The 24,300-nt window shown below is 47.0% G+C and overlaps 1 protein-coding gene across 2 annotated transcripts in view; it reads left to right on the top strand.

Moving 5' to 3' along the window:
- LOC138657420 (zinc finger protein 271-like) overlaps positions 1–24,300 on the top strand; it is a 40,509-nt gene that overhangs the window by 11,747 nt on the left and 4,462 nt on the right. Inside the window, exons 4-8 of one of the 2 annotated variants that reach the window (XM_069745200.1) lie at positions 3,403–3,526; positions 21,821–21,922; positions 22,317–22,465; positions 22,769–22,948; positions 23,804–23,915. In XM_069745200.1, coding sequence (XP_069601301.1) covers positions 3,403–3,526; positions 21,821–21,922; positions 22,317–22,465; positions 22,769–22,948; positions 23,804–23,915 — 667 coding nt within the window. The remainder of the gene's footprint in view (positions 1–3,402; positions 3,527–21,820; positions 21,923–22,316; positions 22,466–22,768; positions 22,949–23,803; positions 23,916–24,300) is intronic. The other variant, XM_069745201.1, reaches the window with a different exon arrangement.

Below are 24,300 nucleotides of genomic sequence, written 5' to 3'. Positions count from 1 at the left end.
GGATTCTGGGTGATGAGCGGAGAGGTGACTGCTGGGACATTATACAGCACTGGAGGATTCTGGGTGATGAGCGGAGAGGTGACTGCTGGGACATTATACAGCACTGGAGGATTCTGGGTGATGAGCGGAGAGGTGACTGCTGGGACATTATACAGGACTGGAGGATTCTGGGTGATGAGCGGAGAGGTGACTGCTGGGACATTATACAGGACTGGAGGATTCTGGGTGATGAGCGGAGAGGTGACTGCTGGGACATTATACAGGACTGGAGGATTCTGGGTGATGAGCGGAGAGGTGACTGCTGGGACATTATACAGCACTGGAGGATTCTGGGTGATGAGCGGAGAGGTGACTGCTGGGACATTATACAGCACTGGAGGATTCTGGGTGATGAGCGGAGAGGTGACTGCTGGGACATTATACAGGACTGGAGGATTCTGGGTGATGAGCGGAGAGGTGACTGCTGGGACATTATACAGCACTGGAGGATTCTGGGTGATGAGCGGAGAGGTGACTGCTGGGACATTATACAGCACTGGAGGATTCTGGGTGATGAGCGGAGAGGTGACTGCTGGGACATTATACAGCACTGGAGGATTCTGGGTGATGAGCGGAGAGGTGACTGCTGGGACATTATACAGCACTGGAGGATTCTGGATGATGAGCGGAGAGGTGACTGCTGGGACATTATACAGCACTGGGGGATTCTGGGTGATGAGCGGAGAGGTGACTGCTGGGACATTATACAGGACTGGAGTATTCTGGGTGATGAGCGGAGAGGTGACTGCTGGGACATTATACAGCACTGGAGGATTCTGGGTGATGAGCGGAGAGGTGACTGCTGGGACATTATACAGCACTGGAGGATTCTGGGTGATGAGCGGAGAGGAGACTGCTGGGACATTATACAGGACTGGAGGATTCTGGGGGATGAGCGGAGACGTGACTGCTGGGACATTATACAGGACTGGAGGATTCTGGGTGATGAGCGGAGAAGTGACTGCTGGGACATTATACAGGACTGGAGGATTCTGGGGGATGAGCAGAGAGGTGACTGCTGGGACATTATACAGGACTGGAGGATTCTGGGTGATGAGCGGAGAGGTGACTGCTGGGACATTATACAGGACTGGAGGATTCTGGGTGATGAGCGGAGAAGTGACTGCTGGGACATTATACAGGACTGGAGGATTCTGGGTGATGAGCGGAGAGGTGACTGCTGGGACATTATACAGCACTGGAGGATTCTGGGTGATGAGCGGAGAGGTGACTGCTGGGACATTATACAGCACTGGAGGATTCTGGGTGATGAGCGGAGAGGTGACTGCTGGGACATTATACAGCACTGGAGGATTCTGGGTGATGAGCGGAGAGGTGACTGCTGGGACATTATACAGCACTGAAGGATTCTGGGTGATGAGCGGAGAGGTGACTGCTGGGACATTATACAGGACTGGAGGATTCTGGGTGATGAGCGGAGAGGTGACTGCTGGGACATTATACAGGACTGGAGGATTCTGGGTGATGGGCGGAGAGGTGACTGCTGGGACATTATACAGGACTGGAGGATTCTGGGTGATGAGCGGAGAGGTGACTGCTGGGACATTATACAGCACTGGAGGATTCTGGATGATGAGCGGAGAGGTGACTGCTGGGACATTATACAGCACTGGGGGATTCTGGGTGATGAGCGGAGAGGTGACTGCTGGGACATTATACAGCACTGGGGGATTCTGGGTGATGAGCGGAGAGGTGACTGCTGGGACATTATACAGCACTGGAGGATTCTGGGTGATGAGCGGAGAAGTGACTGCTGGGACATTATACAGCACTGGAGGATTCTGGGTGATGAGCGGAGAGGTGACTGCTGGGATATTATACAGGACGGCACTGGAGGATTCTGGGTGATGAGCGGAGAGGTGACTGCTGGGACATTATACAGCTCTGGAGGATTCTGGGTGATGAGCGGAGAGGTGACTGCTGGGACATTATACAGCACTGGAGGATTCTGAGTGATGAGCGGAGAGGTGACTGCTGGGACATTATACAGCACTGGAGGATTCTGGGTGATGAGCGGAGAGGTGACTGCTGGGACATTATACAGAACTGGAGGATTCTGGGTGATGAGCGGAGAGGTGACTGCTGGGACATTATACAGCACTGGAGGATTCTGGGTGATGAGCGGAGAGGTGACTGCTGGGACATTATACAGCACTGGAGGATTCTGGGTGATGAGCGGAGAGGTGACTGCTGGGACATTATACAGCACTGGGGGATTCTGGGTGATGAGCGGAGAGGTGACTGCTGGGACATTATACAGCACTGGAGGATTCTGGGTGATGAGCGGAGAGGTGACTGCTGGGACATTATACAGGACTGGAGGATTCTGGGTGATGAGCGGAGAGGTGACTGCTGGGACATTATACAGGACGGCACTGGAGGATTCTGGGTGATGAGCGGAGAGGTGACTGCTGGGACATTATACAGCACTGGAGGATTCTGGGTGATGAGCAGAGAGGTGACTGCTGGGACATTATACAGGACGGCACTGGAGGATTCTGGGTGATGAGTGGAGAGGTGACTGCTGGGACATTATACAGGACTGGAGGATTCTGGGTGATGAGCGGAGAGGTGACTGCTGGGATATTATACAGGACTGGAGGATTCTGGGTGATGAGCGGGGAGGTGACTGCTGGGACATTATACAGCACTGGAGGATTCTGGGTGATGAGCGGAGAGGTGACTGCTGGGAGATTATACAGCACTGGAGGATTCTGGGTGATGAGCGGAGAGGTGACTGCTGGGACATTATACAGGACTGGAGGATTCTGGGTGATGAGCGGAGAGGTGACTGCTGGGACATTATACAGCACTGGAGGATTCTGGGTGATGAGCGGAGAGGTGACTGCTGGGACATTATACAGCACTGGAGGATTCTGGGTGATGAGCGGAGAGGTGACTGCTGGGACATTATACAGCACTGGAGGATTCTGGGTGATGAGCGGAGAGGTGACTGCTGGGACATTATACAGCACTGGAGGATTCTAGGTGATGAGCGGAGAGGAGACTGCTGGGACATTATACAGGACTGGAGGATTCTGGGTGATGAGCGGAGAGGTGACTGCTGGGAGATTATACAGCACTGGAGGATTCTGGGGGATGAGCGGAGAGGTGACTGCTGGGACATTATACAGGACGGCACTGGAGGATTCTGGGTGATGAGCGGAGAGGTGACTGCTGGGACATTATACAGCACAGGAGGATTCTGGGTGATGGGCGGAGAGGTGACTGCTGGGAGATTATACAGCACTGGAGGATTCTGGGTGATGAGCGGAGAGGTGACTGCTGGGACATTATACAGCACTGGAGGATTCTGGGTGATGACGGTGTGGCTGTTGTCAGGTTCCTATAAGGTGTCAGGACGTCGCTGTCTATCTCTCCATGGAGGAGTGGGAGTATCTAGAAGGACACCAGGATCGGTACCAGGACGTGATGATGGAGGAGCTCCGGCCTCTTATACCACGAGGTACACTAGTTCTTGTAATGATAAATCTCCCCAATTTAGGCTTTTTTCACATCACATGCTATTTTTGCCAGGTACAATAAAGGGCTCAATCATATGATATTCTTGTCACCTTAGCAGCAGAGTTTGATATCAAACACTAGTTACAATCACTCTCCTTTGTCGGTTCCTTTGCTCCCATCCCCCATGCTCAGATAGGGAAAGAGATTGTGAATCGTGTTTGAGCAGAAATTCTATAAAGCCGCCGATGTAAAGAGCTTCTAACAGAGCGTGAACTCCGAGCAGAACATAGAGCAGAGCAGACTGTGTATCATTACATGATGGCTGATCAATAATGAAGTGTAAGGAAAAACAAGTGCAGTTACTCAAACTTATTGGGGTTTCCTGGCTACAATTCTAGTGATTGATGGGGGTCCTAGAGACGAAAATGTCCTGAGTCTCCTCCTGATGTGGTATCACACGCTGGGTGATAGAGCTACTTAGGTTGAAGTCCTCCACCAGTGACTATCACAAGAAGAGAGGCCCTGCTCACAATCTACATGGAACAGAGAAACCCGAGGTGTGACGTCCCCCTGGAGTGGTGACCCTGGAGTGGTGACCCTGGGGAGCCTTAATTCACTGGGGTTGGAAACACCACATGAATTTCAGCACTTGCACTTCAACTTTTCACACTCATTTGAGCCTACACCCTCAAACCAGGCCTTCTGTCAAGGGTAGGGAAATTTTTAAATTCCAGTCGGGGGGTTTCAGTCAGTTTTACACTGAAAATGCCTTCCACTATTTACCGTATTTAATTAATTTTGTTTCACTGAATGTCACCTTTTTTTGAACTTCTGTTCATCACAAGGGCCTTCCCAAACGTATCCATTGGGCTCAGCTGACCGGTGGGTCCAAATCCTGGCTACCCCAAATGCATCCATGTGTTCAGTGATGGTCAGTAGAGCAGATCTGTATTTTTTCAGCTGGGGCCATGGTCCCCTAAGCTGGCATCCTGTAGAATGCCAGAACTGTGTCCTTTTTTCATGGAGCCATAATGTCTTGGCTGCTGTCTTGTAGAGTGTTCCTGACTGTTATTTTGTTAAAATTCTCTAGTTCTTTGGATCTCTGAGTCTCTTGGATGACCTGTTACAGAGAAATATCCGACTTATATAGTTCGCAACTGTTGTCCCTCAAGCTAACATCCACAGGTCAAAGGGAATGGGTGATGAGGTTAACCCTCATTGATTATAATTATTTATAGTTTATCCTTCAATGTCTGCAAGTCAACAAACTGCATGGCCTGGTATAATGTGTAATCAACATATTAGCAAACATCATTGTTCAGTGCTCCTGCATCTCTGTTTTGGAAAGATAACAGTACAATAAACTGTGGGAGCTGATATAAGAGGTAAATAACAACCATTCATCAATTTACAAATATCGAGTCAACATTAAGGTAACAATCTATGCCTCCTGGATTACCGAATTTACTTCTGGATAATTAAGATTAAATGCTGTGTCATCTGTGTTCGGAGTGAGCTACAATGGACCGCATCCTTGGCATTGTTTATTGTGACACTTTTCACCTTTTCAGAGCACTTATGTGAAGTGAGCACGATCATAGGCTTTTGAAAAAGAAAAAAAAATCTATAAATGGATTCTTATTTGTACATTACCTTAGTAAGATTATAAAACGCCTCTGAGTGATGTCTGATATTTGTATTGACTTCCAGCATATCTGTTGTGAATTGTTACTTAATGGGAACCTGTTACCGTGAACAGTGGTCCGATCATTGTGAAGAATGTGATAAAGCAGGAGGAGCTCAGAAAATTATTGGGTGTTTTTGGGGCAAAGAATGTTTGATACCCAATATTTTCTTAGCTTTCTTGAGTGTATACAATAATAGCTGACTATTACAAACTGTCCCTGCCTGCTGGACTCCTGAGCCATAAATGATGAGTGATTAACTATTAACTAAACCTTTTTATATATATATATATATAATTTAATTATCGGGCAGCTTTTGGAAAGTTAAGAATCTTTATAATATACTCTATCATCTTACTTTGCTTTTCTCCCACAACTTTGCTGAAAGTGCTGCATTAGTTTTCTACCTTATGCACATTTAGAAGCTGTTTCTAACTGCAGCTCCAGCAAAAATCTGAAAACAAATTCTTGTCTGTATGAGCTTCTGTGCTCCCCTCGCCCATGCTTAGACAGTGAGTGTTTGTAATTAGTGTGTGAGTGTGGATTGTTGCTAGAGCAGCAGTTCAAAGCAGCCACTAAAACAGCATGAATAAAAAAATTGGAAACCACATTTTCAGCATGAAATTTGTGAAAAAAGGAAGCAATCTACTATATAATTGTCTAAGGGGTACTTCCGTCTGTCCTTCTGTCTGTCTGTCACGGATATTCATTGGTCGTGGCCTCTGTCTATCATGGAAATCCAAGTCGATGATTGGTCGCCGCAAAACAGCCACGACCAATCAGCGACGGGCACAGTCCGGAAGAAAATGGCCGCTCCACACTCTCCGCAGTCAGTGTCCCCGGCAGTCAGTGTCCCCGGCGCTCCGCTCCCCACAGTCAGTGTCCCCGGCGCTCCGCCCCCTGCAGTCAGTGTCCCCGGCGCTCCGCTCCCCGCAGTCAGTGTCCCCGGCGCTCCGCTGCTTACTCCCCGCAGTGTCCCCGGCACTCCGCTCCATGCTCCCCGCAGTCAGTGTCCCCGGCGCCCGCTCCATACTCCCCTCCGGTCACCGCTCACACAGGGTTAATGCCGGCGGTAATGGACCGCGTTATGCCGCGGGTAACACATTCCGTTACCGCCGCTATTAACCCTGTGTGTCCCCAACCTTTTACTATTGATGCTGCCTATGCGGCATCAATAGTAGAAAAAAAAAAGTTATGTTAAAAATAGTAAAAAAACAAAAAACCTGCTATACTCACCCTCCGTTGTCCGCTGAGGCGCTCGCGGCTGCCGCCATCTTACTTTCCCAGCGATGCTTTGCGAAATTACCCAAAAGACCTAGCGGTCTTGCGAGACCGCTAAGTCATATGGGTAATTGCGCAAAGCATCCTGGGAACGCAAGATGGCGGCAGCCGCGCACCCATCTGCACAGGATCCCAGGAGGCGGAGAGACGGGACGCTGAGGAGCAGCGACTAGAATGGTGAGTATGTTCAACTACAAGGGGCCCTCGGATCGTTAGGTGAGTATGTATATTTTTTATTTTTTTAACCTGTGACATACGTGGCTCGGTAATATAGTACGTGACTGGGCATTATACTATGTGGCTCTGTGCTGTATACTACGTGGCTGGACAATATACTACGTGGCTGTGCAATATACTAAGTGGCTCTGTGCCGCATACTACGTGGCTGGGCAATATACTACGTGGCTGGGCAATATACTACGTGACTGCAATATACTACGTCGCTGTGCAATATACTATTTGGCTCTGTGCTGTATACTACGTGACTGGGCAATATACTACGTGACTGGGCAATATACTACGTCGCTGTGCAATATACTACGTGTCTCTCTGCTGTATACTACGTGACTGGGCAATATACTACCTGGCTGGGCAATATACCACGTGACTGGACAATATACTACGTGGCTGGGCAATATACTACGTGGCTGGCCAATATACTACGTCGCTGTGCAATATACTACCTGGCTGGGCAATATACCACGTGACTGGACAATATACTACGTAGCTGGGCAATATACTACGTGGCTGGCCAATATACTACGTCGCTGTGCAATATACTACGTGGCTCTGTGCTGTATACTATGTGACTGGGTAATATACTACGTGACTGGGCAATATACTACCTGGCTGGGCAATATACCACGTGACTGGACAATATACTACGTGACTGGGCAATATACTACCTGGCTGGGCAATATACCACGTGACTGGACGATATACTACGTGACTGGGCAATATACTACGTGACTGGGCAATATACTACGTCGCTGTGCAATATACTACGTGACTGTGCAATATACTATGTCGCTGTGCAATATACTACGTGACTGGGCAATATACTACCTGGCTGGGCAATATACCACGTGACTGGACGATATACTACGTGGCTGGGCAATATACTACGTGACTGGGCAATATACTACGTAACTTGGCAATATACTACGTGGCTGGGCAATATACTACCTGGCTGGGCAATATACCACGTGACTGGACGATATACTACGTAGCTGTGCAATATACTACGTGACTGGGCAATATACTACGTAACTTGGCAATATACTATGTGACTGGGCAGTATACTACGTGGCTGGGCAATATACTACGTAGCTGGGCAATATACTACGTGGCTGGGCAATATACTACGTAACTTGGCAATATACTATGTGACTGGGCAGTATACTACGTGGCTGGGCAATATACTACGTAGCTGGGCAATATACTACGTGACTGGGCAATATACTATGTCGCTGTGCAATATACTATGTGTCTGGGCAATATACTACCTGGCTGGGCAATATACTACGTGGCTGGGCAATATACTACGTGACTGGGCAATATACTATGTCGCTGTGCAATATACTACGTGACTGGGCAATATACTATGTCGCTGTGCAATATACTATGTGTCTGGGCAATATACTACCTGGCTGGGCAATATACTACTTGGCTGGGCAATATACTATGTGGGCTGTGCAATATACTACGTGGACATGCATATTCTAGAATACCCGATGCGTTAGAATCGGGCCACCATCTAGTATAATATAATAGAGTACACAGGGTTGCGATTCAAATATAACAGGTTCCCTGTTTGTGCCAGCAAACCACACCCATTGTAAAGCCACACCTATTTTTTTATCAACATCCATTTTCTTGCACAGTTTTCACAACCACAAAATACAAGTAACGGGAGCTAAAAGTAAAAGCGCTTTCTCTTCCTTGCTCGACCTTTACCGTCATAGTTCGTCTGATTGTCTCCTGTCATGTGCATGTTGTTCCAGTCACTGTCAGTCACTTCTTACTATTGTGAATAGTATTAAAGGGTTTTCTACAAGTTTTTCAGATTAGTACTAAAGAAACCCTGCTGAAATAGGAAGGGATGAGTGTGATGGTGGGATATGGTATGTGGGGATCATTTTGTTTGTATTCATATTTTACTGATGTTCATGATGTTCTCTTGTAGGATGAGTTGTTATTTGCTAATTGATGAATGGCTGTTATTTGTTGTCTGATATCAGACCCCCACAGTACTGTACTGTTATCTCTCCACAGGGTCAGTGAATCATGTTGTTTGCTAATATGCTAATGACTAGTGATGAGCGAATATACTCGTTACTCGAGATTTCTCGAGCACGCTCGGGGATCCTCCGAGTGTTTTTTAGTGCTCGGAAATTTAGTTTTTATTGCCGCAGCTGAATGATTTACATCTGTTAGCCAGCATAAGTACATGTGGGGATTCCCTAGCAACCAGGCAACCCCCACATGTACTTATGCTGGCTATCAGATGTAAATCATTCAGCTGCGGCAAGAACAACTAAATTTCCGAGTAACGAGTATATTCACTCATCACTACTAATGACTAGTGTTGAGCATTCCGATACCGCAAGTATCGGAATTCCAATACCGAGATCCGATACTTTTGTGGTATCGGGTATCGGTATCGGATCAATAGGGATGTGTAAAATAAAGAATTAAAATAAAAAATATTGATATGCTCACCTCTCCGGCGGCCCCTGGACATCACGCTGGTAACCGGCTGGCTTCTTTGTTTAAAATGAGCGCGTTTAGGACCTGCGAATGACGTCGCGGCTTCTGATTGGTCGCGTGCCGCTCATGTGACCGCCACGCGACCAATCAAAAGCCGCGACGTCATTCTCATTCACTAAACTCCTAATTCTAGGAATTAAGGACCTGCGAATGACGTCACGGCTTCTGATTGGTCGCGTGGCGGTCACATGAGCGGCACGCAACCAATCAGAAGCCGCGACGTCATTCGCAGGTCCTAGACGCGCTCATTTTAAACAAAGAAGCCGGCCGGTTACCAGCGTGATGTCCAGGGGCCGCCGGAGAGGTGAGCATATCAATATTTTTTATTTTAATTCTTTATTTTACACCTCACTATGGATCCCAGGGCCTGAAGGAGAGTTTCCTCTCCTTCAGACCCTGGGAACCATCAGGATACCTTCCAATACTTGATGTCCCATTGACTTGAATTGGTATCGGATATCGGTATCGGCGATATCCGATATTTTTCGGGTATCGGCCGATACTAACCGATACTTTCAAGTATCGGACGGTATCGCTCAACACTACTAATGACATATTGACCTAGCTTGTTGCAACAATGAGCCCCTGCGACCGTACCCCCCTAACCTGTGAATGAGGAGGGTGACTTTTAAAATATCAGAGAGGTGAGCCACAATCAGATCCTGTGTGGAACTATGATGTGATGACAGCACCTCAGAGAGAAAGAAGAGTATATGGACTGTTATCCTCTGTCTGCTGGATTGTTGGACTCTCATTTCCCAGGACTTTTATCCTGTTACTGAACTGCATTCGGCTTCTGGACTATCTTATCCTTTGTGTGGTGGATCTTATATGGACCTTTCGTATTTTTACCTAAATAAAGGTCTTGGAATTGTTCACTATTCTCTTGCTCTGTTGATTGTGTGATACCGGAGAAGGACCCCGTGACAATGAGCACTCATCAATCTGTCACCTCAATTGTCTGCTGCACCTAATCTCTGGCTTCAGCAGACACAGGCTCAATATGCCATCACATCATGACCAGACTACATATTACCACCACACAGTGACCAAATAATACCACATGCAAGGAACAAATACCGCCACACCATGACCGGACCACATAATACCACCACATATTACCACCACATATTGCTGCCACATAGGGACTGAATTCCACATACAAAGGATAAATACCACACACCACTACTGGATTACATATTACCACCACACAGTGACCAAATAATACAATACTGAACATTAATAAAAAAAAAACACTATTAATAACACTAATATCATCACCAGTGACATTAAACACAGGAGCTCTGTATGTAGTGTATAGTGTACAGGTAATATAGTGATCACCAGTGACATTATATACAGGAGCTCTGTATATAGTGTCAGTGTACAGGTAATACAGTGATCACCAGTGACATACACAGGAGCTATGTATGTAGTGTATAGTATACAGGTAATACAGTGATCACCAGTGACATTATACACAGGAGCTCTGTATATAGTGTCAATGTACAGGTAATAGTGATCACCAGTGACATTATACACAGGAGCTCTGTATATAGTGTCAGTGTACAGGTAATACAGTGATCACCAGTGACATACACAGGAGCTCTGTATATAGTGTAAGTGTACAGGTAATACAGTGATCACCAGTGACATTATACACAGGATCTCTGTATATAGTGTATAGTATACAGGTAATACAGTGATCACCAGTGACATTATACACAGGAGCTCTGTACATAGTATACAGTGTACTGGTAATACAGTGATCACCAGTGACCCTATACACAGAAGCTCTGTATATAGTGTATAGTGTACAGGTAATGCATTGATAACCAGTTACCTTGTACACAGGAGCTCTGTATATACTCTATAGTGTCAGTGTACAGGTAATACAGTGATCACTGGTGACATTGTACACAGGAGCTCTTTATATACTATACCATGCATTACCAGTGACGTCACTAGTTGAAGTAATTCATCTTCACTTTTGTACTTCATCCAGCGCAGACCACCATCACTTCTGACCACACACAGTCGTCTATCACTTCTAGAACACATTCCCCACATTTTCCCTGAGTTCTACACTACGTCAGATGAAAAAAAACATGACCTCTCTTTTGTTCCCCCTCCCCATGGAAAACAGTCTTTTGAAAAATAAAATATAATACAGCAGTAATTATGTCCCATAATTGGCCCTGCAGTAATTATGTTCCCCGCTTGCCACCATAAAGCAATAATCTATGTTCCTCATTCTGGCCCCATACAGTAATTATGCCACCCATCCTGGTTCATTTCTGTAACAATGTACCCCGTCCTGTAATAATTGCTTCTGTCCTGGCCTCCTTCTTTTAATAATATCCTCCTTCTGACCACTTTATGTAATAATGTACTCCATTCTGGTCCCCATATGTCCCCCATGTCTCTTATCCGAGGCCCCATATGTCATCCATCCTGGTCCCCATATGTCCCTCATCTAGGTCCCTATATGTCCCTCAAATAGGTCCCCATATGTTCCTCATCCAGGTCCCCATATGTCCCTCACCCAGGTCCCCATATGTCCCTCACCCAGGTCCCCATATGTCCCTCACCCAGGTCCCCATATGTCCATCACACAGGTCCCCATATGTCCCTCACCCAGGTCCCTATATGTCCCTCATCCAGGTCCCTATATGTCACTCATGCAGGTCCCCATATGTTCCTCTTCCTGGTCCCCATTTGTCCCTCATCCAGGTCCCCATACTTCCCTCATCTAGGTCCCCATATGTCTGTAATCCAGGTCCCCATATGTCCCTCATCCAAGTCCCCATACCATATGTCCATCATCCAGGTCCCCATACCAAGTGTCTCTCATCCAGGTCCCCATACCATATGTCCATCATCCTGATCCCCATACCATATGTCCATCATCCTGATCCCCATACCATATATCCATCATCCTGATCCTCATACCATATGTCCACCATCCTGATCCCCATACCATATGTCCATCATCCTGATCCCCATACCATATGTCCCTCATCCAAGTCCTGATACCATATGTCCATCATCCAGGTCCCCATACCATATGTCCATCATCCTGATCCCCATATCATATGTCCATCATCCTGATCCCCATACCATATGTCCATCATCCTGATCCCTGTTGTGAATTCTGCTCTTGGGCTCCCTCCGGTGATTATGAGTGGTAGTGCTGCGGTAGTTGGATCGCAGCATTTATCAGGTGTATCCATTTTTTGCAATTTGGGCTGGGCTATTTAAGTCCTGCTTTATCCTTTAGTCAGTGCCAGTTGTCCATTGTTTTTGGAGGATTCACATCCATACTTGGTCTCTCCTAGTCTGCTGTTCATTTCTTCAAAGATAAGTTCTGGCCTTGTTTTTGCTGTCCACCTGCTGTGGACCTTATAGTCTGTGCATTTTCTTGTTTTGTTTTGTCCAGCTTTGTCTGTGAAGGATTTTTTGCAGCCTAGCTTTGTCTCTGGAGATGCAGATATACCCCCCATGTCTTTAGTCAGATGTGGTGTTTTGTATTTTCTGTGGTGGATATTTTCTAGTGTTTTAATACTGACCGCATAGTACTCTGTCCTATTCTTCCTTTTTAGCTAGTATGGCCTCCTATGCTAAATCCTGATTTCATGTCTGCGTATGTTATTTCCCTCTCCTTTCACAGTCAATATTTGTGGGGGGCTAATCTGTTATGACCTGGTGGTTAGGACAATAATGGACCAGGTGGTAAAGAGCACACGGAAAGACCTGATAGTTAATAATAATACAGGACAAGCTCTGGGACGTGGAAACTCTGCTGACCGCAATCCCTAATCATATCACACACACTAGAAATAGCCGTGGATTGCTCCTAACGCTCCCTATGCAACTCGTCACAGCCTAAGGAACTAGCTAGCCCTAAAGATAGAAAAATAAAGCCTACCTTGCCTCAGAGAAATTCCCCAAAGGAAAAGGCAGCCCCCCACATATAATGACTGTGAGTTAAGATGAAAATCACAAACACAGAGATGAAATAGATTTAGCAAAGAGAGGCCCGACTCACTGAACAGACAGAGGATAGGAAAGGTGACTTTGCGGTCAGCACAAAAACTACAAAAAAACCACGCAGAGGGCGCAAAAGACCCTCCGCACCGACTCACGGTGCGGAGGCGCTCCCTCTGCGTCCCAGAGCTTCCAGCAAGCAAGACAAAAATCAAAATAGCAAGCTGGACAGAAAAATAGCAAACAAGAGATAAACAAGCAGGAACTTAGCTTCTGCTGGAGAAGACAGGTCACAAGAACGATCCAGGAGTGAACAGACCAATACTGGAACATTGACAGGTGGCATGGAGCAATGATCTAAGTGGAGTTAAATAGAGCAGCCAGCTAACGAATTAACCTCGTCACCTGTGGAAGGAAACTCAGAAGCCGCAGCCCCACTCACAACCACCAGAGGAAGCCCATGGACAGAACCAGCCGAAGTACCATTCATGACCACAGGAGGGAGCTTGACAACAGAATTCACAACAGTACCCCCCCTTGAGGAGGGGTCACCGAACCCTCACCAGAGCCCTGAGGCCGACCAGGACGAGCCAAATGAAAGGCACGAACCAGATCGGCAGCATGAACATCAGAGGCAAAGACCCAGGAATTATCTTCCTGACCATAACCCTCCCACTTGACCAGGTACTGGAGTTTCCGTCTCGAAATACGAGAATCCAAAATCTTCTCCACCACATACTCCAACTCCCCCTCAACCAACACCGGGGCAGGAGGATCAACGGATGGAACCACAGGCGCCACGTATCTCCGCAACAACGACCTATGGAATACATTATGGATGGCAAAAGAAGCTGGAAGGGTCAAACAAAATGACACAGGATTGAGAACCTCAGAAATCTTATACGGACCAATGAAACGAGGCTTAAACTTAGGAGAGGAAACCTTCATAGAAACATAACGAGACGACAACCAAACCAAATCCCCAACACGAAGTCGGGGACCCACACAGCGCCGGCGGTTAGCGAAACATTGAGCCTTCTCCTGGGACAATGTCAAATTGTCCACCACATGAGTCCAAATCTGCTGCAACCTATCCACCACAGTATCTACACCAGGACAGTCCGAAGACTCAACCTGCCCTGAAGAGAAACGAGGATGGAAACCAGAATTGCAGAAAAACGGCGAAACCAAAGTAGCCGAGCTGGCCCGATTATTAAGGGCGAACTCAGCCAAAGGCAAAAAGGACACCCAATCATCCTGATCAGCAGAAACAAAGCATCTCAGATATGTTTCCAAAGTCTGATTAGTTCGTTCGGTTTGGCCATTTGTCTGAGGATGGAAAGCCGAGGAAAAAGACAAATCAATGCCCATCCTAGCACAAAAGGATCGCCAAAACCTCGAAACAAACTGGGAACCTCTGTCCGAAACGATGTTCTCCGGAATGCCATGTAAACGAACCACATGCTGGAAAAACAATGGCACCAAATCAGAGGAGGAAGGCAATTTAGACAAGGGTACCAAATGGACCATCTTAGAGAAGCGATCACAAACCACCCAAATGACCGACATCTTTTGAGAGACAGGGAGATCCGAAATAAAATCCATAGAAATATGCGTCCAGGGCCTCTTCGGGACCGGCAAGGGCAAAAGCAACCCACTGGCACGAGAACAGCAGGGCTTAGCCCGAGCACAAGTCCCACAGGACTGCACAAAAGAACGCACATCCCGTGACAAAGACGGCCACCAAAAGGATCTAGCCACCAAATCTCTGGTACCAAAGATTCCAGGATGACCAGCCAACACCGAACAATGAACCTCAGAGATAACTCTACTAGTCCATTTATCAGGGACAGTTTCTCCGCTGGGCAACGGTCAGGTCTATCAGCCTGAAATTTTTGCAGCACCCGCCGCAAATCAGGGGAGATGGCAGACAAAATTACCCCTTCTCTGAGAATACCCGCCGGCTCAGGAACACCCGGAGAGTCGGGCACAAAACTCCTTGACAGGGCATCAGCCTTCACATTCTTAGAGCCCGGAAGGTACGAAACCACAAAATCAAAACGGGAGAAAAATAGCGACCAACGAGCCTGTCTAGGATTCAACCGTTTGGCAGACTCGAGATAAGTCAAATTCTTGTGATCCGTCAAGACCACCACGCGATGCTTGGCTCCTTCAAGCCAATGACGCCACTCCTCGAATGCCCACTTCATGGCCAACAACTCTCGATTGCCAACATCATAATTGCGCTCAGCAAGCGAAAACTTTCTAGAAAAGAAGGCACATGGTTTCATCACCGAGCCATCAGAACTTCTTTGCGACAAAACAGCCCCTGCTCCAATCTCAGAAGCATCAACCTCGACCTGAAACGGGAGCGAAACATCTGGCTGGCACAACACAGGGGCAGAGGAAAAACGACGCTTCAACTCCTGAAAAGCTTCCACAGCCGCAGAAGACCAATTGACCACATCAGCACCCTTCTTGGTCAAATCAGTCAATGGTTTAGCAACAGTAGAAAAATTACTGATGAAGCGACGATAAAAATTAGCAAAGCCCAGGAACTTTTGCAGACTCTTCACAGATGTCGGCTGAGTCCAATCATAAATGGCCTGGACTTTAACAGGGTCCATCTCGATAGTAGAAGGGGAAAAAATGAAACCCAAAAATGAAACCTTCTGAACTCCAAAGAGACACTTTGACCCCTTCACAAACAAAGAATTAGCACGAAGGACCTGGAACACCATTCTGACCTGCTTCACGTGAGACTCCCAATCATCCGAGAAGACCAAAATATCATCCAAATATACAATCAGGAATTTATCCAGGTACTCTCGGAAGATGTCATGCATAAAGGACTGAAATGCTGATGGAGCATTGGAAAGCCCGAATGGCATAACCAGGTACTCAAAAAGGCTCTCGGGCGTATTAAATGCTGTTTTCCATTCATCGCCCTGTTTAATACGCACAAGATTATACGCCCCTCAAAGATCTATCTTGGTGAACCAACTAGCCCCTTTAATACGAGCAAACAAATCAGACAGCAGCGGCAAAGGATACTGAAACCTGACTGTAATTTTATTAAGAAGGCGGTAATCAATACAAGGTCTCAAAGAACCATCCTTCTTGGCCACAAAAAAGAACCCTGCTCCTAACGGTGATGACGACGGGCGAATATGACCTTTCTCCAAGGATTCCTTTATATAACTCCGCATAGCGGCGTGTTCTGGCACAGATAAATTGAACAGTCGGCCCTTAGGAAACTTACTACCAAGAATCAAATTAATAGCACAATCGCAATCCCTATGAGGAGGTAGGGCACTGGATTTGGGCTCATCAAATACATCCCGGTAATCCGACAAAAACTCCGGGACTTCAGAAGGGGTGGATGACGAAATAGACAAAAATGGAACATCACCATATACCCCCTGACAACCCCAGCTGGACACAGACATAGATTTCCAATCCAATACTGGATTATGGACCTGTAGCCATGGCAACCCCAAAATGACCACATCATGCAGATTATGCAACACCAAAAAGCGAATATCCTCCTGATGTGCAGGAGCCATGCACATGGTCAATTGGGTCCAGTACTGAGGCTTATTCTTGGCCAAAGGCGTAGCATCAATTCCTCTCAATGGAATAGGATACTGCAAGGGCTCCAAGAAAAAACCACAGCGCCTAGCAAACTCCAAGTCCATCAAATTCAGGGCAGCGCCTGAATCCACAAATGCCATAACAGAATAGGATGACAAAGAGCAAATCAGAGTAACGGACAAAAGAAATTTCGACTGTACCGTACCAATGGTGGCAGACCTAGCGAACTGCTTAGTGCGCTTAGGACAATCGGAGATAGCATGAGTGGAATCACCACAGTAAAAACACAGCCCATTCCGACGTCTGTGTTCTTGCCGTTCAGCTTTGGTCAAAGTCCTATCACATTGCATAGGCTCAGGTCTATGCTCAGATAATACCGCCAAATGGTGCACAGCTTTACGCTCACGCAAGCGTCGATCGATCTGAATGGCCAAAGACATAGACTCATTCAGACCAGCAGGCATGGGAAATCCCACCATGACATCCTTAAAGGCTTCAGAGAGACCCTTTCTGAAAATTGCTGCCAGGGCACATTCATTCCACTGAGTGAGTACAGACCACTTCCTAAACTTCTGACAATATATCTCTACCTCATCCTGACCCTGACACAGAGCCAGCAAGATTTTCTCTGCCTGATCCACTGAATTTGGTTCATCATAAAGCAATCCAAGCGCCAGAAAAAACGCATCAACATCACGCAATGCCGGATCTCCTGGCGCAAGGGAAAATGCCCAGTCTTGAGGGTCGCCACGTAACAAAGAAATAATGATTTTCACTTGTTGAACAGGGTCACCTGAGGAGCGAGGTTTCAAAGCAAGAAACAATTTACAATTATTTTTGAAATTCAGAAACTTAGATCTATCCCCAAAAAACAAATCAGGAATTGGAATCCTAGGCTCTGACATCGGATTCTGAACCACAAAATCTTGAATGTTTTGTACCCTTGCAGTGAGATTATCCATCCAAGAGGACAGACCTTGAATGTCCATATCAACACCTGTATCCTGAACCACCCAGAGGTCTAGGGGAAAAGAAAGGCAAAACACAGTGCAAAGAAAAAAAAATGGTCTCAGAACTTCTCTTATCCCTCTATTGAGATGCATTAATACTTTGGGCCACCTGTACTGTTATGACCTGGTGGTTAGGACAATAATGGACCAGGTGGTAAAGAGCACACGGAAAGACCTGATAGTTAATAATAATACAGGACAAGCTCTGGGACGTGGAAACTCTGCTGACCGCAATCCCTAATCCTATCACACACACTAGAAATAGCCGTGGATTGCTCCTAACGCTCCCTATGCAACTCGTCACAGCCTAAGGAACTAGCTAGCCACCTAGGGAGGTGGTCCTGAAAGGAACGTGAATGTCTTATGGAGTCACGGATCGTTTTTTGTCTGACTGAATGACAGGGTGCATCTTCAATATGGCATCTTTTGGTGAGATTGTTCCAACTTATAGTATTGCACCCTTTATCATTTACCTTTGCTAACATGGCATGGTGATCATCAGTGGCACTGATTTATTTTCACCTATTTAAGCAAAAGGTATATATAGGTACAGAGAGCAATAACTAGTACTCCGCTTCTTCACTGGGCTGGTTTACATCTAGTGGTTACATTGGTTTTCTTGGTTTGAAATACCTGTATTTGCTGGCAGTACCTTGACTATAATCTCTTTTACTGGTTTGACTAAATTTTGTTGAAATATGTTCGTCGATATATGTTGTGTCACGTGTTTTTAATAGGTATATTAAATGTTATGTTTTAGGTCCCCTTTTTTGTTCTATTTGATATAATTTTTGGGTACCCTTCTTTTTTCTAAGAATTTGGTTGGCTTTCAACCCTTTTGCTTATTTTCAATCTTCATCCCAGTCACCATAAGAAAATAAAAAAAGATTCTTCTTGCCTGTCTGTGGTCCAGCAGCGTCCTCTTTCTGCCCTAATTTGTGGCGTAGATGGGCCGGCGCATGGCAATGATGTCATATGCCAGCAACAGGCTCTCCGACCTCAGCTCCCAGGCTCTGATTGGCCGGTGGTTATTTAGTTATTGCGTTGCAGGGAGGACTTCCTGCACCGTAATGTATTTTAAGTGAATGTGCATCCTGGACGCACATTTAATTGAAACGAGCAGGCCTCTAGAACCGGTTCAGGGAACTGGCTGCAGTTTTAACAATTTTTTTTTTACCCCAGAACCGGTGGGAGCCAGCCGAATCCTACCTCTGGGAGTACATTGCACAGATTCATAACTTTTGCAAGGCTGATCAATGACACTGTTCAATACAGGTTTTGCAAAGGAGGCATGATTAACCCCTTGTGATGCAGTGACCCCTGTTACAGGTAGGGGGCGCTGCATTGTCTCTCCAGAATACGCATGGAGGCGCATTGAGGCCATAGGAATACATGGTAGTCGCAGGCATAACTATGGTGATGAGACAAAGTCTGGCATTATTGTGAACGGCCGGTATGCATGTCGCAGAGGAAGATACTCTGCGCTGTAAGCCTGAATAAGGTTGTTCTGGGACCTGTAGTCCAATAAGTAATTGTGTTGTTTTAGAGGCAGGCTGGCAGGGCTAGTTTTGAGACCTGGGTGGGTCAGACTAGCCACACACACACACCACCCATCTATGGGAGTGGTTGCAGCTTGATAATGTGACCAGGGGGTGGGTCCCATGGTTCCTGTGTATGGACCTGAATGGGTCTTAGCTGTAAGGTCCTGTAAGAGGAAAGGCCCGAGTGTTGGGAGGTCCAGAGTGTGGACCAGATCCCTGAAGAGCACCTGGTGAGGCCGTGATTCTGAGTGGCCTGGGTGTTGGGAGGTTCAGAGTATGGACTGGATCCCTGAGGAACACCTGGTGAGGCAGTGGTCCTGAGTGGCCTCTGTTTTGGGAGGTTCTGTGTGTGGACCGGATACCTGAAGAGCACGACGTGAGGCCAAGGACCTGCAGAGACGGTGACGGCTACTGTGTTGGGGAAGCTACCGTCCTTCGGTGGGTCTGGAACCGACTGGTGTATGCCTGTCAGGCAAGTTGGTGATCCCCATAAGGCAGCTTTTCCTGGGAGAGAGTGCTGACAAGGAGTCAGCGGGTGGAGCAGGAGCTCCCATAAGGTACCTCCACAGACTGTTGGTGCTTATTATGTTCTATGAACTGTGCGGTCACCCACGGCAACTGGTCAGAGGAGGACCAGCGTGTTTAGTTGCCGCAAACTAATGATGTGAAGCCTGATGTAAAGACTGTTCACCTGCTGTTGGTTTGGTGGTTTATGCTGTATAAAATAAACCGCATAGACTGTTATGTACCTTGAATCTGGTTGCTAAGCGAGTATTCCCCTACTTGTTAGTGAGCGCTAACTCACACCCTTCACCCCGAATCCTGTTTTCACCTTCCTGACCGGGCCAATTTTTACAATTCTGACCACTGTCCCTTTATGAGGTTATAGCTCTGGAGCTTCCATGGATCCCGGAGATTCTGACATTGTTTTTTCATGACATATTTTACTTCATGATGGTGGTAAAATTTCTTCGGTATGACTTGCGTTAATTCGTGAAAAAATTGTTAATTTGGCGAAAATCATTAATATTTTGCAGTTTTCAAACTTTTAATTTTTGTGCTCTTAATTAACATTTCCCACATGTCTACTTTACATCAGCACAATTTTTGGATCAATTGCTGTTTGTCGGTACACGGTTCCCGCAGCGCCGTACATATACACCGGCTGTTGAGAAGGGGCTAAAGGAAATCTGTCAGTAGGTTCAGGCCTCCTAAGTCATCTATATGGGCATGTAGATCACAGAAAACTGAATAAAATTATACCTTGATATCTGCGATCTGATATATAATTCCAGAGAAATCCACTTTATTCTTAATGTATAAATGAGCTGTTAAGATCTATGGGCCGGACATAGATCTCCCTGAGACTCCGCCTTGAGATTATTTTTGAATGAAAGGGGGCGTTACTTGTGGGAGACATGTAATGACTGACAGTCTGCTCTCATTTACATGTCTCACACTGGTAACGCCCCCCTTCATTAAAAATAAGCTCTGAAGGCGGAGTCTCAGGGAGATTTATGTCCGGCCCATAGATCTTAATAGCTCATTTAAATATTAAGAAAAAGGTGGATTTCTCAGTAATAAGACATCAGATCACAGATATTAAGGTGTCATGTAACCTGCGGCCCCTATGGACGGCTCAGGGGGGCTGATCCTACCGACAAATTGACTTTAGTCATGTATAATTTTTTGATGCTGAACGCAAGAATAACAGAAAATGTGAGATTGGTTCTTGTTTCAAAATTACACAGAGTAAAAGGTGAGAAGGTCGAGGTTAATGAGATTTCCTTTCACAGTCTTCATATACGGCGTCTGGTCTCTTCTATCCCATCTTTTCGGATCATCCAGCAGGAATCTCCCAACCTTGCAAACTTCATTTACCTTTGTTGCGCTTCTCAATGACTGCGATATCCCGATGAACACATGCCCCATGGTGCTGACTATTCGCTAGAGCCCCTGATGGTGGGGTTAGACTTGGCTCCAAATGGATGCCAGGTGCCACTCCAGGACTAACCGGGAACACGTCAGCTGACCCCCAAAGGGGCAGGTAGTTGAAACGACCAGGAATGGATGGACCTTGGCACGTAAAGGTGGTACAGCTGGGGCACAGACTGGCACGGCAGGTTCAGACAGGTACAGCTGGGGTACAGACTGGCACGGCAGGTTCAGACAGGTACAGCTGGTATACAGACTGGCACAGAAGGTGCAGACAGGTACAGCTGGTATACAGACTGGCACGGCAGGTACGGCTGGTTTCATACGAAGTCTAAGAATGTGTATGACGTTCGAAACGTGTCTGGTACAATATCCATATTCCCGGTGTTCCCCCGACTTTCCCATCATGGACGTAGTTCCATTATTATATTTTGTGATACTCATCAGTTTTTAAAGCAACTTTGAATAAATAAATTTTATGTTTTAACAAAAGCTTGGCATCCTGTGAGCTGGATCAACCTTCACTCTCGTATGGCTGGTATACAGACTGGCACGGCAGGTGCAGAAAGGCACAAGCAGGGACAGGCAGGAACAAGTAGGTACTAACAGACATGGGACCTGAAAATTAGCACGTGTGCAGACTAACTGACTTAACGCGTTGCTCAGGCACCTCCCAACAGGTGGAGGTCCCTTAAGTAATACGTGTCTCCAAGCTATTGGCTGGGGACTTTTGGATGGTGCGACCTGTCTCTTTTAGAGACAGGGCATGCCCTAAGCACAGAGCCTGGGGATCTGCCAGGCATGCGCAGACCCGGGGAAACAGCAGGAGGGTGAGGACCCGTGGGAGGATGGCTGGGGTGGTGAGTGAGACAGCATCCCTGCCGGGCAAGACGAGACGCCGACACTTCACTACGATGCTCAGTGACTGCGGTTCTGTATCTCACGTTATATTTTCCTGTATGATTTCCATCTTCTCCTTCATGATGAAGATGCCCGCAGGACGAGATCCCTCCAGCTGATCCAGTGTTCATCCCTCCTCCTCCTGAATGACCCCCTGAGAAATTATGAGGACAGGAATGAGACCACCAGAAGATTATTCCACTTCGCCCTGGAGATCATCTCCCTGCTGAGCGGAGAGGTAACTCCTCTACATTTCTATCAGCTTTATTGTGTTCTGTGACAAGTCCGACATCCAGAATAGAGAGAAGGATTCTTTACTGTAAGAGCAGTGATTGTGTGGAGCTCTCTGCCCGGAGGAGTTGTCATGGGGATTCCCTATAAGAGCTGTAGAGGGGCCGGGATGTCTGTCCGGTGGGTAATAATATTCCCGATTATGGCCCCAGATTACCGGAGACGGTTATTGATCCCGGGATTTCTACTGATTGTCAGATCTGGAGTCGGGAAGGAATTCTTCTCCCTAAGTGTCTCTCTCCATACACAGGATTACACAATAGTGAGGAAGACACCGGGGGACGGTGTGACTCCCATCATCCATCTCCAGGAGTCAGGAGGGCGGAGCACGGGCCCCATCACAGAGCCTCCCCCGCACTCCCTGCTACATGAGAGGAACAAGAAGATCCTGGAGCTCAGCAACAAGATGATTGAGCTGCTGAGCGGAGAGGTGACTGCTGGGACATTATACAGCACTGGAGGATTCTGGGTGATGAGCGGAGAGGTGACTGCTGGGATATTATACAGCACTGGAGGATTCTGGGTGATGAGCGGAGAGGTGACTGCTGGGACATTATACAGGACTGGAGGATTCTGGGTGATGAGCGGAGAGGTGACTGCTGGGACATTATACAGGACTGGAGGATTCTGGGTGATGAGCGGAGAGGTGACTGCTGGGAGATTATACAGGACTGGAGGATTCTGGGTGATGAGCGGAGAGGTGACTGCTGGGACATTATACAGGACGGCACTGAAGGATTCTGGGTGATGACCGGAGAGGTGACTGCTGGGACATTATACAGGACAGCACTGGAGGATTTTGGGTGATGAGCGGAGAGGTGACTGCTGGGACATTATATAGGATGGCACTGGAGGATTCTGGGTGATGAGCGGAGAGGTGACTGCTGGGACATTATACAGCACTGGAGGATTCTGGGTGATGAGCGGAGAGGTGACTGCTGGGACATTATACAGGATGGCACTGAAGGATTCTGGGTGATGACCGGAGAGGTGACTTCTGGGACATTATACAGGACAGCACTGGAGGATTCTGGGTGATGAGCGGAGAGGTGACTGCTGGGACATTATACAGGATGGGACTGGAGGATTCTGGGTGATGAGCGGAGAGGTGACTGCTGGGACATTATACAGGACTGGAGGATTCTGGGTGATGACCGGAGAGGTGACTGCTGGGACATTATACAGGATGGGACTGGAGGATTCTGGGTGATGAGTGGAGAGGTGACTGCTGGGACATTATACAGCACTGGAGGATTCTGGGTGATGATGGTGTCGCTGTTGTCAGGTTCCTATAAGGTGTCAGGACGTCGCTGTCTATCTCTCCATGGAGGAGTGGGAGTATCTAGAAGGACACCAGGATGTCATCATGGAGGAGCTCTGGCCTCTTACACCACGAGGTGAGAACAGGTTATACAGAATATAAATTCATCAACATTGAAATTTCAGCACCAAATAATATAGGTTGTGGACTAATGAAAATCACAGGATAGAGACCTCACTGATTTGCAAATTATAAAAATATGCAAACAACATTTTCCTAACCTCTGGATTAATCAGTCCTGAGTCTGAGCCTCATGCAGAAATCACAGCACCTCGGCCTCTGCTGCTGTTACTGATGTTGTCTGAGGAAAGTTCTGCTGCTGAGCGGACTTCTACAAAATATAAGGATCTGCTGCTGAAAGTTACTGTGATCCCAACCAATGACATTCTCAATGGAGACAAGGCTGGAGACGCTGCAGCCATTGGTGCACATTTGGGCCTTGCAGGTTGCTCACAGTAGGA

The sequence above is a fragment of the Ranitomeya imitator genome, chromosome 1, assembly GCF_032444005.1.
Source record: "Ranitomeya imitator isolate aRanImi1 chromosome 1, aRanImi1.pri, whole genome shotgun sequence".
NCBI classification, from domain to species: domain Eukaryota; kingdom Metazoa; phylum Chordata; class Amphibia; order Anura; family Dendrobatidae; genus Ranitomeya; species Ranitomeya imitator.
The sequence above is the reverse complement of the archived record's forward strand: the minus strand, read 5'-3'. Positions and strand labels throughout refer to the sequence as shown.